Below are 15,315 nucleotides of genomic sequence, written 5' to 3'. Positions count from 1 at the left end.
TCATAACTAACTACATACTTGTACAGATGTACTCGTGGCTTATGCAGACGCCCGTTTGTCGTCTGCCATGTACGCGTAAGGCTGAGACTGGTACAGAGCACAATCGAACTTCTGAGCTCTAACATGAAGCCCGAGTTTCTCGGTGGTCAATCTTCTATAGATTACTGATATGAAAGTACACTCTGCCGATGCCAACCGCAGAGGAATTAATTCCGCGGTTAAGCTGTTCTCTGCACTCCACACCAACCCTATTCCGACCTAATGCCGGGGCCTCCATTGGCCATCGGCACCCCCCCGCCCGCAGTGGGACCGACCCGGAACACATTGTTTCGCCGATCCGAATAGAGATGCCGGTCTTCCGACTCGGCCCCAGAAGACTCCAATAAAAGAAAAAAAAAAAAAAAAAAAAAAAAAAAAAAAAAAAAAAAAAAAAATCCAGGCGTTAAAGTCGGAGGGAGATGCCAGCGTTTCTGTTTTCGTGGCCTTGACAAGTTTTCTAATCGGGTTTGTATAAGGCGAGTACGGAGTGACCGGAGCAGCAGATTCAGATATCAAAAATGAGCGAGAAAGAACCGGATCACACGCCCGAGACCGGCAGCACGTTTTCTGCCGCCGCGGACCAATTTGAAGGCCTCAGGCACCGGTATGGTGCGAACGTGGCCCCGGAAGATACCCAGGACGAAGTAGCCCTGGAGCGCATCAACACCTATCGGTTGCAGCAGCAGGAGACTGTTGGGTCGAGTACACACCGGGTTCGGACGCCGCGGGAACAATGGCTGCCTATGGGTGCTGGGAAGCCGTTCCCTCCTAGCATGCCTGATGCGGAGGAGTATGTGGTTGAGTTTGAGGGATCGGATGATCCGATGCATCCTCAGAACTGGCCGTTCAAGAGGAGGTATGTCTTTCTATCCGTTACTATGATGAGAATTGAAGCTGACTAGTGCAGAGTACTGCTGGGATCGCTGCTCACCTTTTGCGCGCTGATGACCTCTTTCGAGAGTGCTGCATTCCCCGTTACGGTGTCGTTCGTTGGCAAGGAATTTGGATTCGGTCAGGAAGTAGGTGCCCTGGGTACCACGCTGTACGTGCTGGGTTTCTCCGCAGGGCCTGTGTTCTGGGCTCCTACCTCGGAGCTGTATGGCCGTCGATGGCTTCTAGTTGTTGGGTTCTTTGGATTCAGTCTTTTCACAATTGCCTGCGCAACGTCGAAAGACACTCAGACCCTGATGCTGTGCCGTTTCTTCGCTGGTTTGTTCGCTGCTAGTCCAGTGACGCTCGTTCCAGCGAGTTTGTCGGACTTGTTTAATAACACACACCGTGGAATTGCCATTGCCATGTACACCCTGGCGATGTTCATGGGACCGTACACCGCGCCGTTTGTCACGGGTTACATCTCGTACAGTTACCTGGGCTGGCGATTTGTGTTTTACATCCCGGCCTTTGTCGGCTTCTTCAACGTGCTCCTGCTTATTATCTTCGCACAAGAGACCTACGCGCCCGTCGTTCTCGTGCACAAAGCCGGACTTCTCCGTCGCCAGACACAGAACTGGGCTATCCACGCCCGACAGGAGAAAATCGAAATCACCATCAAGGAACTCATCACCAAGAACCTGGCTCGTCCTTTCCGTATCCTCTTCACCGAACCGATTGCCTTCCTGGTCACCGTGTACATGTCGTTCATCTACGGCCTGGCTTATGCCCTACTCGAGGCCTACCCGGTTGTCTTCTCAGGCGTGTACGGCATGAGCGGCGGTAATGCGGGCCTACCGTTCATCGGCCTGACTGTTGGACAAATTTTCGCTTGCGCGTTCGTGCTGTCGTTCCAGAGACCTTATATCCGGAAACTGGCAGCGAACAACAACGTTCCTATTCCGGAATGGCGCTTGCCCCCGTGTATCGTCGGTGGTATCGCTTTCTCTGCTGGATTGTTCTGGTTCGGCTGGACAGGCTGGACCACCTCGATTCACTGGATGGTGCCTATCGTCGCGGGTGGAATGGTTGGTTTCGGTATCATCACGATCTTCATGCAATGCTTCAACTACCTCCTTGACACTTATCTTCAATTGTAAGCCTTTTCCTCCCTTCCTTCCCATCTCTTTTGACTCTAATCTAACAATGTGTACAGCGCCGCCTCCGCCTTCGCCGCAAACACCATGATGCGATCCTGCGTCGGGGCCGTCTTCCCCCTCTTCGCAACGCAAATGTTCGAGAACCTAGGCATCCAATGGGCAGGCACTCTACTGGGATGTATCGCCGCTATCCTCGTGCCCATCCCGTTGGCGTTCTTGGCTTGGGGTCGACTTCTCCGCAGAAAGAGTCGGTTGGCTCCTACTGATGATGGACCTGGAGATGGAAGCTCCCCAGCTTAAATATATACCCCCAAAGAAGCGACTTTTGCTTCGCAATCTTCGTGGCTTTATTTATAATATGCGAACGATATACCCCTGGTACAATACTTAATAATGTGGCAGTTGGATTGGTTATCTGGTTGGCTGGCTTGAAAAGTTATTAATGTTTATTATGGATTAGATTAGATTAGGTTAGATTAGATTTGTACGGCGAATGTCTCAGATGCTAGAACGAATTAGAGATAGATGCATGAAATATGAATCGGCGGACTGAAAGCAACACTGGATTGACGTTCTCGAATTCAACCCGTCACATAGGTGTGCTTCGTACGCACCATGTAGCTCGACTCAAGAACTGATAGGCGAAAACAAAAGCCTTTCCCCTTCTTATTTGACAGCGGTTTTGGTAACGACGTCTGGGGTCTTTGAACTTCAATATCCCTTTTTTGCACCGGCAATCTGTATCCTTATGAACCTTCACTAGCAAAACTGTCCTAGCTCTCTTAGCCAGCAGGGCGGTCTAACATCCGCGGTGGGATTTCCGGTCATTCAGATGCCGACAAACAGTGCTGTGGCCCACTTATCAAGCTCCTCCTCCGTGAATTTGATGTCCTTCTCGTGAGGTGGGTTCGAATCTCGACCAACAACTTTCTCAAGGATCAGAATGAGAGGCGCGCCAGTTATGACTGAAAGATAAGTATTCTGGTCTGTCTCGACAGGTGCAGTTCTGATGGGCCTGTTCCGGACAAAATCGAGCCTGGCTCGATAGGAGATCCCATTCCTCAAGAAGTACCTATCAATAGCTTTCTCTTGTTAAGATTTATGCGGATGATAATCACGACGTCAACCTCCCGCTTTAGGTGCCGGGTCCATCATATCAGACCTAACAAAGAGTCTGATATGCCTGCCTCAACTACTAAGAGAGACCAGGCATTCTTGGCTGGTCTCGGAAATTGGTTAACGTATTCCTAAGGCTTCCTCCTTGAACCTTTCCTTCTTGACCGCATTATGATGCATAAACTCATTGCAACCCACCTTTATGGAAGGAATGCTCTGGCTCCAATTCTCGTTTCCAGGTTTCTGTGTTCTTTTCGTGCGCAACTGAAAAGGTACTGACTGACAACGTCTCGATGGCATCAAGATAAGCACGTGAATGGTGCCATGGAGGGATCACTCCTCGCATCGATTTGTTTCTCTGAAAGTCTCGAGGCTGATCTTTGCTGAAAGGTACGGGCCTATTTCAAATGTTCCACCTCTACAGACGATGCCGTAAAATTGTCCCAAGCGTCGAGTTCACACGGTGAAGAACTCTCAAGTCAGACTTGCTTGGAGGAGAAAAAAGGAGGAAATATAACGCGTGACAAGATGCCCGAGCTGGCTCTTCTGGGTTTTCCGTCTTTTTTTTTTCCGGATCCAGTCATACATAGGTGGATACTAGTTGGTACTTGGCGTTTGAAAAGAGACGCCTAGGTCTGGTTTTCTAAAGCTGTGATTTGGACTTTTCATTTTGGAGCTCAATCAAAATTTGTGAGACACGAAGAAGAGATGCCAGTGATCTTATGGACGCGATATTCTTTCAAAGTGGTGCAAATTTCCATGGGCGATTATATGTTCGATAGTAGCTAGCCCAAAACTTCTCTGAATTGGTATTCAAACCTTTCAGCATAGATTATGCCGTACCCGATGCTCTCTTCTCGTTCAGAGCTGGAAGGACGGCTGCGAACAGCTGTAATGAGCGATGGGTTTATTGTCCAAGAAGACCCATTTTCCCCGCAGATGAACAGGACGATTATCAGCCATTGCATTCCAAACGAAGAGACAAGTAGTGAGGCGTGCTAGCCGTGAATGCATTATAACCCCGGTGATACGGCAATGCATGTCTTTCCATTTTCTTATTCGTATTAGGCATGTCCTTGCATCCATGTTAATGGTGTTCATGTCACGTAGATTCGGTCTCAGTTGTGTCCGTTGTCAACACACTGGGCTTTTGTCAGACCACTCATCTTAAGTGGCTACTGTAAATCCACTTGTTTCTGTTTTGAGCACTTTCAATTACTCGAGTATCCTGTACCTTCGTCCCGATATATCAACACGCGGTGTCATTTTCGGGTGAAGTATATCATTTCACGAAACTTTTCAACACAAGGAAGACTGTTCCAGAATCTCATAGCAGGGCTGGTCTTGCTGCAAAAGCTTTTAAGGTGCTGTGAGCTAGTTTCCACAGAATGTGTCAGGGACAAGTTGGACAGGAAGGGTTCCAGTCAAAGCTTGCTCAGAGAATGGCGGTATTGAAAGCATATCATCATTGATTAGGGAAACTTTTCATTTTCGACGGGCAGGAATAAATATGAATAGAGGTGAGGTTGAGGAGAGGGACAAAAAGGAAAACGGAGAAAGACGATGGGGAGCACTCCTTTATTCACTGTTTGGGTTTGGGGATAAAGTGGCCTCTATTATTGATACGAAATACTTACCCAGTTGGGGGCTAGGTCGCCCAAAGATGGTGCTATGCTGGGCTATGTCGTTGCTGAACTATTCTGGAAGGCATTGACTGTTTAATACAACCACAATGTTTGTCTCAAAAATAGATTTGTCGCCGAATGAAATTGATATATAGGGCTAGCTAAGAAGAACAAGCCTGCAAAACTAATAAAAACGAGCGGAAACAACATAGCCCCATGCCGACAGTCAATACCATCACCAAACCAAAGTCTCTTCTTTCGGAGCTCGGCAGCAGAGATCCCCACAAAGTGCCTCATCCTTCTCAGTCACCTGCGTGTCGCAGGGTACCTGCGGCCTCGCCGGCCAGATCTCCTGTTCCTCGGCTTTCTCGTGGTTATAATGCTCCGTGATGACCTCGCGGATTGTGCTCTGGAAGAAGAGGGGCGCTTTCTCGTACTTGGGGTGCAGTTGGCCATTGGTAAAGATTCCTCGGTCGAGGTTCTTCTGTGCGTTGTCGCATAGGACTTTGTCTTCTCTCATGACCCGTTCGTACATGTCGCTGATCAGTTTGAAGTCGGTTTCAGAGGAGTTCCGATTTCGGTAGATTTCGTAGGCCATCATGGAAGTGCTCGGGCCCTTAGGGAGGAACTTTTGGATCATCATGAAATGCGGCCTGCGTGCGTTAGAGCTTTCTGCTTGGGAATTTATTGTGGAAGAGCACTTACGAGACAACCATGGCAGACGTGGGGAAGTAGTAGGTACTGGCAGTGTACAAACCTCTCGCTAGCTGCTCTGGTGTAGAAACGCAATGGTGTTGGATATGTCCGTCTTTGGTGTCGCTGTCGAAAGAGTCAAGGTTGAGAAATTCGGGAATATCCGCGTGCGTCGTAGGGCAATGGTAGCATTCATTGAAGTTGTCAGACAGGATTTTCCAGTTGTAGTGGCCCTCTAACTCATAGGTATGGCTGAGATCGTAGTCGTCAAAGTTGTAAGCTTTGTACCGCTCTTGCTTGTCAACGTCCTTGAAGTGCTCTTCCCACGAGACTTTGGGTGTTTCCTTCGCGTCCAGATTGACCCAGATAAAGCCATTGACGTCGACCTTGACGTGGATGTGGAAGAGACTGTTCTGCTCCTTGTTGAATCCATCCAGCTCTTGGTATCCGGGAGCCTTGGCCAGTTTGCCATTGAGTCCGTAGGACCAGCCGTGATATCGGCAAGCGATGATCTTGGCGTTTCCTTGACCCTGCTTCTCGATTACTGGATACGCGCGGTGTCGGCATACATTGTGGAAAGCGTTGATGTTGTTCTGGCGGTCACGGATAATGATGAAGTCGAAACCCGCAAGTTCGTAGCGGAGCCAGTCGCCGGCCTCCTTGATCCGAGAGCTATGGGTCATAAAAAGCCATCTTTTAGAGAATATGGCACGGCGCTCCAACTCGTACATCTCCTGCGAGGTGTACCATGACGCGGGCAAAGCACGCACAGGAGTGTTTTTGGCTGGCGGTGCTTCTTCCTTGGAGGAGGCGTTGTTGCCGAAGCGAAGGTAGTGCAGCATTGAGGCCATGATAGTCTTTAGAAAAAAGTCACAGTAGAGTATAAGTGTGATTGCGTCTGAAGATCTGGTAGAGAAATTTCGAAAGTCGTAGTGACCATGCATCTTTAAATACATATATTCTGCTGTGGTCCATCGGATCCATTAGTCCCAATCGGGAATATAAACCCCTAGATGTTATCGGCATCATTCAGAGCGTATCTCCTGATTGTTGCCGCTACTCCGCATGCAAGCAATGTATTCCCCGGATCCTTACACAGCCAATAAGACCAAACAGAATGTGTCTGTCTTGAAGAGCTCCGTGAGTGATAGCAATTGATACGGTCCCGAGACATGCATCGGTATAGGTTATCATGATGACGGCTGCGAGAAACACGTTAGCTTCTCTTTGGACCGAGTGCTATCGTTACAATGCCGTTCGCTTTGACATGCATCGGATGAGCTATCCGAGATGGTGGTTTAGCCTTCGGTACACACCCGATCCCTGCTCTCATTGCCTTTTCCTTTTTCGGACTAGTGACATGGGGTGGAAGAACTCACCATGAATGCCCTGAACAACTGATTCCCCCTTCTTGGGCTACATCGGTATCTAATGGAGCTTCCCTATATTCAGATAAACCCCGCACATGCTCAACAAAACAAAATTGTCAGAGAGCCCCGGTCCTCTCGCCCTCCTTTTACGTATAGTATCGGATATAGGGAAGCGAGCGGACATGGGGCTTAGCAGTGTACCTACGTATGGATACCAGAAATTCGCGAAGGCGTGATTTGTACTGAAAGAAATCCTATGGTAAAAACTGGCTAAGAAGACAGCGAGTGCTCACACACATTGCAATTTACAAACCAACGAACAGAGTCCTGGCCCATTCATTCAACACCCGCTCATCGAACTCGATATCCTTTCCTTGTGGACGATTCGCAGAACGACAAAACACTTTCTCGAACTCGAGAACCAATGGAGCACCGGTAATGACAGCCGGGATGGTGCTTTAATCGATGCTGATTTCCGCTGAACGCAATACGTTGAAGCGCAAGCTGGTGGACTGGGTACCAGAGATCCATTCCTCGATGGGAACCCTCTTGTTTGCGGGTTCAATTCAGATGAGAAGGACGATATTAATCTGTCCCTGAGAGTGCTCGAGCAACCACCTAGCATCCGCTTGCAAACATGCCAGACACTCACCCTCATAGCCGGCACCAGAGCAAGATGCACCAGCTTGAATAACAAGGCCAGGCCAATCCGCCGCACCAGATCTGACATTCAAATTAGTCCATCCAGGGTCTCCTTCTTTAGATGAGGAGCCCTGTCCGATAGTCGTCGAAGCTCCAATCGGCATGAACTCGTCATAGTCCATTCCCATGTTGGAAATGGCTTTGACGGAAATTCCGGTTCCGAAGCTTCTGTGCGCTTTCTCGGATGCTGTGATGGTGAGTTTTATGACTAAGTAAGGTCTGAATATCTGGGAAGTGTATCTGGAGTGATTCTCTCTGCTCTCTTCGATTTTATGGAAATCTTCGGGGCTGACATTGCAGAAAGAGAGATACTGGTCTTCTTCATATTGATCCAATCTGATGACTTTCTGCGAGACGAGGCGCTTCAGCTCTTTGATGGATTTGAACAAGTGGCGAGAATTCTTTGGCCAAAGCTAGCTCGAAGACGGCGATATTAGAGGCATGTTGGTAGTTGATGAGGTGTCACGGGTTTTGACTTCACTTTCATTCTTATATATGCTGAAGAATAGGCAGAAAAGGTGGCGTCAAGTAGGCTTTCATTGTTAGGGCATAGTAATGTGTTTGCCTTGGGGGCTTCCCAAAGTTTCCGATTTGAAATGCTTATATCAGGAGCAACGATATGGGATGGTTGATGCCACCTTGACGGAAGCGATGGCCCGAGTCCATTATAAATGGCGCAAGGCATCAGAATCCGCTTCAAAGTCAGTCAACCTCGACTAACAATAGACAAATGCTAATTATACGTGAGAAAACTATACAAGTCTATCAGTTTCAAGATCTCACACTCACCGGGTTCTATATTTAAGCACACTCCGCAGCTTGCAACAACACTTCAGCCTCCCTCGCCGGATACGAATTCCAAGCAAATGAAAACATATTCTCCGGAACCTCCGCATCAGGCACATACTTCTTCAACTCATCTGCCATCTCACCCCGCCGCCCGTCGTCCATCCTGGACAGGATCATCACCGTCAGCGAACGTGTATAGCGGACTTGGTTGTACATTTCGAGTCGTTGGTGGAGCTGCTCTGTCGTTGTGTTTGCTGGGAGGACGGCGGCTAGTGCTGCTCCATCTTCGAAAGATTGGGCGCCGCCTTGGCCTTGGTCTGGTTCGGTTAACGATTAGAAACAGTGTGAAGTAGATAGCGATAGAGGAGTGACTCACGAGGGAGGGTAGGATGCGCTGCATCACCAATTAGGACCAGCTTGTCCTTGAAGAAGATGTGAGGGGGCTTTCGAGACCCCAAACTCCACAGCTTAATATCCTCAGCCATTCTGCACATCTCCAGCAACTCCGGCCCAAATCCTTCAAAGACCTTCAGCAACTGGTCCAAACTTCCCCCATCCAACCACGACGATTGTCTTACCCTAGTAGTACCCTGAGAACCTGACGGATGGATAGCAGCCACATTGAGTAGAGTTCCACCACGGCAGGGGTAAACCGCGAGCTTGCGGTCATACGACGTGAATGCATGCATTCCGTCAAGTCTGATCCGCTCTATAAAAGATGCGGTAATGGGATTCGCCATCATTTTGGATACAGGGACTAAGAATCGGAAGCAGTCCTGGCCGGTGGATTCTTGTTGGTCTTCGCTGGTTATTGCGCGTACAGTTCGGGACTAGCATTGTCAGCGAGCAGGCCTGCATGGTGTTAAATGCAGAGACTTACGTGAATACCATCCGCACCGATAATCAAGTCGCCAGTATACTTAGTTCCATCCTCACACAGGACCACTCCAGCCTCCGCATCCTGTAGGTTTTAGTGTGAGCGTCTTTTTTATAGCATTTTGCGGAAAAGAGTTTACTCACCACGGATGCCACGCGCGATGACAACCGGATAAGAGGCTTCTTTCCATTGACTTCCTTCGCAGCAGCAGCCCTCAGCGTATTATGCAAATCCACACGATGTGTAAGAAGCCATTCATCGGAGATATTCAGGGCTTCTTGGAGCTCTTTCGTCACCTGTCACCACACCGGTCAATTAATCTACTGTCAAAGCATGTAATTACTTGGTACAGTAAAAACAAGACATACCAATTCAAATCGAATTTGGCTCCCCGCTTCATTCCACACTTGAAGTTGGTTGCATGGAGCTGGCTGTAAGCTGTCGAAATCGCATTCCCAGTCCTTCAAGATGCGGGTCGCATTCGGCGCCAAATGAATCGCTGCGCCTACTTCACTGAGGAAGCCGGATTGTTCAATGGCCTATTATATCTGTTAGACAATCTACTACCGCAGAATAGAAGACATACGGGATACCTCAACATCATGCCCCTGTCGATTCAGGGCGATGGCAACGCCCAGACCGGCCAGACCGGCGCCAACGATGACAATTTTTAATGGCATATTGGAGAGTCGAGTGATATACAGAAGCTGAAGTCTATAATTAATGTATAAGCTTTTCGCGGTCGTCTATTCCTCTTTATATGAATGTCGCGGGATGCCGCCCGGACTCGGAGCTCGAAAATGCCGAAGTCTTTTTGGGGTCGGAGATAAAGATCTTCTCGGGATATTTTCCAAAAATGGTAACTAGGGCTTCACGCGAAGTATTCTGTGGTAAATGCGGTTTTATGGAGACCGGAAAAGATAATGGAGAGAAGATTTAGAAATTGTACAAATTGCCTGGCACTACGGGGCTACCAATCAGTCCAGCCCCAACTGGTAGCTTTGTTCCAAGACCAGAACCAACACCCATTATTCGAGTGCGCGTTCGCTATGATCTCGTGAACAGACTCGCGAGGATCATTAGGATTATAGGCAGGACTAGACTCGTTTATGGGGTGGTTCTCGGCCTGAAATGGCGGCAGATCATTCCTTCTCCTTCCTTTGCTTCTCCGGTCGGATTTCAAAAGGCACAATGTGCGCTGACCCTTACGCCGGCCTTTTTTTCGAACAAATCAATAGCGCCTGTCCCAGATCGTCATACTTCCTCACCATCACGGGGAGCTCAAAATCGGTTCCAGGTGGTGGGTGAACGTCATAACGTCGACGCATTTTGAACACTTGGTCTTGTTTCTTGTAGTTCTCCCGAACGGCTTTCTCCCCAGGGAGAAAGTGCATGTCAAGCCGGAACATCGGTCTATCATCCTTTTGCGACTTAAGTTCCTGGAGTAAGCCGCTCATATCCGTGTTCTCCGGAGTGGCTATGGCATGCGTGAAATAGATGAAAAAGGCAAAAAGCGGTGGTAGTGGAACGGTCTTAAGATTTGAAAAGACCATATAGGCAGTCTTCCCCGTGTGGTCTATGAATGGGAGTTTGTGAACCTTGAACTTCCCCTGAACGTGAGGAGCATAATAAGCCTGGCTATCCTCGCAACCATCCCAGAAAAAGCATGAACAAAGAGCCCGTCAGATACGAGCCAAAGCCGGTATAAAGCCAACACCGAAATTAGAAACACAATCGCCCATGGCGCACGCATCAAGGCCAAATCAAAAGTCTCCCTTTTACAGGCCTTTGTTTCATGACATTGACAGGTATCTATCATCACCAAAATTGGCACTAGCCTTCCTAGAAGAGGAGGCGCCGGTAAGGTGCTGGTGATCATTCAGTTAACTGTGGATGTTCGTGCCTCAGTGTTAGCATTCTTTGCACATACGGAACGCCAATATACATCAAGAGGCGACACAAGTGGTCCTATAATTCTATTGATGAGACCCTTGCAAGATGGCAATGCCTATTCGAACCCTATCCGTTGACGAAAATTACGACGGTGGAATTGTGCACCTGTTTCGTTGTACTTCTTGTTGGTTGCCATCCGACAGATATATCTTTATTCCGCATATCCATCAAACTATTGACTATAATCAAACTGTGAAGAAGGAAAATATTATGTTTCCATTGCTCCCATACTATGCAAACTCCCTAATTACCCTATCCTAACCATTATACCACTGTAAAAGTAACGCCATAAAATATCACCAATAAACAAACCATCAAAACTGTCCTGCTCACTTCCGTGTCCTATCCATCTCGAATCATAATATCCCTGGCCATATCTCATTAATATATTATCATTGTAAAACCGTTTTCGAACGCCGTGTAGCTGTAACCCCGAAAACTCCGATCCCCAACCTAACTCCAGTCCTGTGACATGCATGCATAATCCTGTCTTTTTTTCTTTTTCTTTTTCTGTGTTTGGTTGAAATGAGACTCCTTAAAAATCATGCAAATGCAGATGCAAATAGAATACAATGCACAATGCAAATCCTAACACCGGAAAGAAAATCCCATCACTGTCCCCACCCCTCCCCAGGCGCACTCCCACTTCGTCCCCGTCTCGCGGGCACACCCCTCGGAAGACCCATATCAACCGGCTGGGGATGCGGGATCATCGGTGTAGACAGATTCGGATGATACAACTGGTACGTCGCGATGTTTGCCGGCGACGCGAACGGGAACGGAGCCGGGGCCGGAACCGAAGAATGACCGTACAACCGATGTCTAGCTCCCGAAAGATCCACAGGCTGGCCACCGAAATACATCCTCGGTGCAGGCGCGGGTGCGGGTGCGGGTTCAAGCGGTAGTGGTGGTGGTGGTGGTGGTGGTGGCGGAGACGCGTAGGCGGAATCAGGGTGAAGAGCTGCGCTGGGTGCTGGCTGCGGTGGTAGTTCACTGATCCAGCTGCCCATTCCGGAGACTGCTGGATGCTCGGGGACCATTTGGGGGAATGGGCTGATGGGCATTGGCGCTGCTGTCGTTCCAGCATTTGGCTGGATGTGAGGGACCACAGGTGGAGGGTAGAGAACTGGATCCGTCGTCCAGGATTGGCGAGAGTTCGCTGATGGTCCTCGCGACATTGGTTCAGCAGCGGCTGGGATTGGATCGGTGGCGTTGGCGTTGGCGTGATAGCCCGGCATGTTCATGTCGGTCATTGAGGGTGGAGAGGAACCTGGCATAAACGCAGACGGATGATGAACGGACATCAAATGCGTAGCTGATTGTCCAACAAGACCCGATCGAGATTGCCCGCTCATGCGTCGGGACTCCCTGATATCCTGGTTGCCTTCAATATGCATCGACTGGTTTCCATAAGCGAAGATGGATGAAACGCTTCCAGACAAGTCGCCAGCCGGCTCATGGGGTCTCAGTGTTGTAGAAGCATGAAGTTGTTGATACTGAGCCTCTTTCATCTCCAAAGATTCGAAATGTTGCGCAATTAGGTCAGCACCAGCCTCACTAGACAAAGAGTGACTCATCCGCTCCGGTCTCAAATCCGGGGAGAATGGTGCGATATGGCTGCTTCGACTGACCAAGGACTCTGCGGACGATCTGGCAGGCGCCCTCGAGGCAGGGCGTCCGGCAGGAGGTGAATATGGTCGACGCTTCGCCGCGTGAATGAGCTCGTTTGTGCGCCTCGATGCCGTGACAGTCGCATAGGTTGGTATGTTCTCTTCTCCCGATGGAGAAGTAACAGCCAAGTCCACATTGCTATCACGAGACGACGGTGGTGTTCCATGATGAACAGCCGCAAGCGCTTCAACTGCTGAGCCTTGCGAGCCTCTTCGGCCCCTGTCCAAGTTGCTGCCGGGCACATTATGTCCATGTACCTGGAAGACCCTGAGGACGGGCGCAGCAGGCCTAGGCCTACGTGCCTCCCGGACCATCTGCGAAAGCGGCGTACCTCGCTTTGGCTTCCTCACATTGACTTCACTCTCATCATCGGCCTCCTGGTCACGACTGGGTTCTCGGAAGATATGCGGCGGGAATAGCTCCAAATTAATGATCTCCTGTGGCGACTCCACATGATCGAGTTTGATGTCACCCAGATTCAGCGTTGGCTCCGGCGAATTCTCTTCGTTCGAAGAAGAGTCAGGCAATGATGAAGACGAGCTACTCGTGCGATCAAAAACGGACTTGAGCTTTGGCGGTGCTACTTGGGTCGAGCTGCGTGAGAGGCGTCGAAGCTCGCCGCGGATATTCCCCATGGTCCGGGTCAGGTCTTCGTGAGCTTGACGCACAGTTACTGGCGCCTTGGAAATCTTCCTGGTTTTTTTGGGGTAGTGATCCAGCAAGCGTGATCCATGCGTCTCATATTCCCGGTAGTCTTTGACCATGCCGCCATAATCAATGGCGCCCATTCTGGTTTTTGCCTTTTCGTACGAGGCACAAAACATGCTCGTGGTGACGACAAGCCACGAGTCGTAGAATCCCGTAGAGCCAGGCCCTAAACTTGCGATGCTAGCCATTAGCGGCTGGCTTGCCTGCTCCTTATCCATGATCTTAAGCTCATCTCGGCAGAAACCCTGCACAACGCTGTGGATTCTAATGACGTCAATAGCACCGGGTCCCGGACTTGTCTCAGAGTACGAATCTCTAGAAGCATCCTCATTGCTGTCAGTTTGTGACTCTGACAACGCCGGTGTCTGCACGCTCGATTCGAGTGTCTCGTCCCCATCCGATTGCGATGCAAAGCTCTGCTGTTGCTTGGGTGAATTGGCAGTCCTTTCCAGGAGTCCATACCGGATCAGAGTTCCCAGTGTGGCATCAATCTCCGGGCGATCTCCAGGTCTACTGCTGGTCATGACCTCGACATCCCAGGATTCCAGAGCTCCTCGTCCCATGTTAATTAATCCGACTGGGACCTGGTGACCAAGGAATGCCAATAAGTTGATGAGGTTCAACGCGGCAAAGTGCTCCATACGATAGAGATCGTGCATGATGCTCAGAAAAGGTTCCGCAAGTTTTTCGTCTGTCAAGTGTGAGTTTATATGGTAGTTAACGATTGGTTTTCCCGTCGCACTGAGGCGATGGCCGATCGCATGTATTGCCAAAGGGAGACATTCGTAGTGTTTGACCAGAGCGATCGCTTTCTTTTTTTGGGAGCGGTCCGCATTCTTGACACCAATATCTTTGAAGAGAAGCTTGCAAGCATCTTCCTCCTCAAGGGGTGGAACTGTCAGGCAGTATGGTTCGAAAAGGCGCTGCTTCCTTGCGAGCGTTCTGTCAATAGAGGTATAGATGATATTTGACCTTGGCCTAAAGGGGAGGATCTGTTTGAAATGGTTCAAATCCTCATCCTGATCGAAAGTAATGCCATCGAAGATCAAAAGCCATTCCTCCCGAGCCTGAAACCAATCACGAACTTCGAATACAAATTGCTGCGGTGTTGTCGCCTCTGACTCTTCGAATTGTTGGTCATCTGGCGCCAGGGAGGCCGCTTGAGCAATCTCCCAGTAGGATTTATAAGTTGACTGGCGTGATTTGGCGTCCACCCAGAAGATGCCGCCAGGGTAACATTTGCGTTGGTCCCAGATATACTGTCGTGCTAAATGTGTTTTTCCGGAACCAGGTACTCCGTGTATAAGAACCGCAGTGAGACGATCAACGCGTTTCCTGGCCTTGTGTAGACGATCATCCATCAAACGAAGTTCCTTTTCCATGCCATAAAAGGTCGCATTTGGATGAAACCCTGGCGGTACTATGAAGAAAGGCTCACTTGGGGCTGGAAGCTCGACGCTAGAAGCAGGATCTGGCGCAGAAGCACTCGCTCCTCCTGGGGGGGGCACATAGACCACTACAGGTTGCGCCACTGGGGATGCGTGGGAGATAGGGCGCACGTCTGGAAAATCGGGATGAGCGATGAGACCACTACCTAAGAAGAAAAGGAAGTCAGCAATGGTCTGACTGTATAAAAACTATGTTGATCTCATCAAATGCAGCAAAGCAAACACATAATACATTGTTTATAAAACAGGATATCATCGCTCAAGACAGATTGAAGACAGTTTTTTTTTTTTTTT

The 15,315-nt window shown here is 49.4% G+C and overlaps 5 protein-coding genes across 5 annotated transcripts in view; 1 reads left to right on the top strand and 4 right to left on the bottom strand.

Annotated features, from left to right (window-relative positions):
* Window positions 1-557: 557 nt before the first annotated feature.
* Window positions 558-2,369, top strand: ASPGLDRAFT_123925 (MFS transporter; the record flags this gene model as incomplete). The annotated part of the gene is made up of 3 exons (XM_022540442.1): window positions 558-895; window positions 947-2,065; window positions 2,126-2,369. 3 exons carry the CDS (start codon window positions 558-560, stop codon window positions 2,367-2,369), a joined length of 1,701 nt encoding a protein of 566 aa, XP_022402248.1.
* Window positions 2,370-5,045: 2,676 nt separating this feature from the next.
* ASPGLDRAFT_124029 (aromatic ring-hydroxylating oxygenase subunit alpha) lies at window positions 5,046-6,354 on the bottom strand (the record flags this gene model as incomplete). The annotated part of the gene is made up of 2 exons (XM_022540451.1): window positions 5,046-5,463; window positions 5,516-6,354. 2 exons carry the CDS (start codon window positions 6,352-6,354, stop codon window positions 5,046-5,048), a joined length of 1,257 nt encoding a protein of 418 aa, XP_022402247.1.
* Window positions 6,355-8,376: 2,022 nt separating this feature from the next.
* ASPGLDRAFT_123807 (uncharacterized protein) lies at window positions 8,377-9,921 on the bottom strand (the record flags this gene model as incomplete). Its single annotated transcript, XM_022540430.1, has 6 exons — window positions 8,377-8,681; window positions 8,741-9,194; window positions 9,245-9,325; window positions 9,385-9,537; window positions 9,610-9,780; window positions 9,835-9,921. The coding sequence occupies 6 exons, from the start codon at window positions 9,919-9,921 to the stop codon at window positions 8,377-8,379; spliced, it is 1,251 nt and encodes a 416-aa protein (XP_022402246.1).
* Window positions 9,922-10,446: 525 nt separating this feature from the next.
* On the bottom strand, window positions 10,447-10,794 carry ASPGLDRAFT_24567 (uncharacterized protein; the record flags this gene model as incomplete). The annotated part of the gene is made up of 1 exon (XM_022543400.1): window positions 10,447-10,794. The coding sequence occupies one exon, from the start codon at window positions 10,792-10,794 to the stop codon at window positions 10,447-10,449; it is 348 nt and encodes a 115-aa protein (XP_022402245.1).
* A 1,011-nt stretch (window positions 10,795-11,805) lies between these two features.
* The window catches only part of ASPGLDRAFT_65531 (LipA and NB-ARC domain protein), a gene marked incomplete at both ends in the record, with an annotated part of 4,922 nt that continues 1,412 nt past the window's right edge, over window positions 11,806-15,315 (bottom strand). The window contains one exon of the mRNA XM_022548907.1: window positions 11,806-15,017. Within this exon, the coding sequence (XP_022402244.1) occupies window positions 11,806-15,017 (3,212 nt within the window). The remainder of the gene's footprint in view (window positions 15,018-15,315) is intronic.

Source organism: Aspergillus glaucus (genome assembly GCF_001890805.1).
Source record: "Aspergillus glaucus CBS 516.65 unplaced genomic scaffold ASPGLscaffold_7, whole genome shotgun sequence".
Classification (NCBI taxonomy): Eukaryota; Fungi; Ascomycota; class Eurotiomycetes; order Eurotiales; family Aspergillaceae; genus Aspergillus; species Aspergillus glaucus.
Note: the sequence above shows the minus strand (reverse complement) of the source record. Positions and strands in the feature narration are given on the sequence as shown.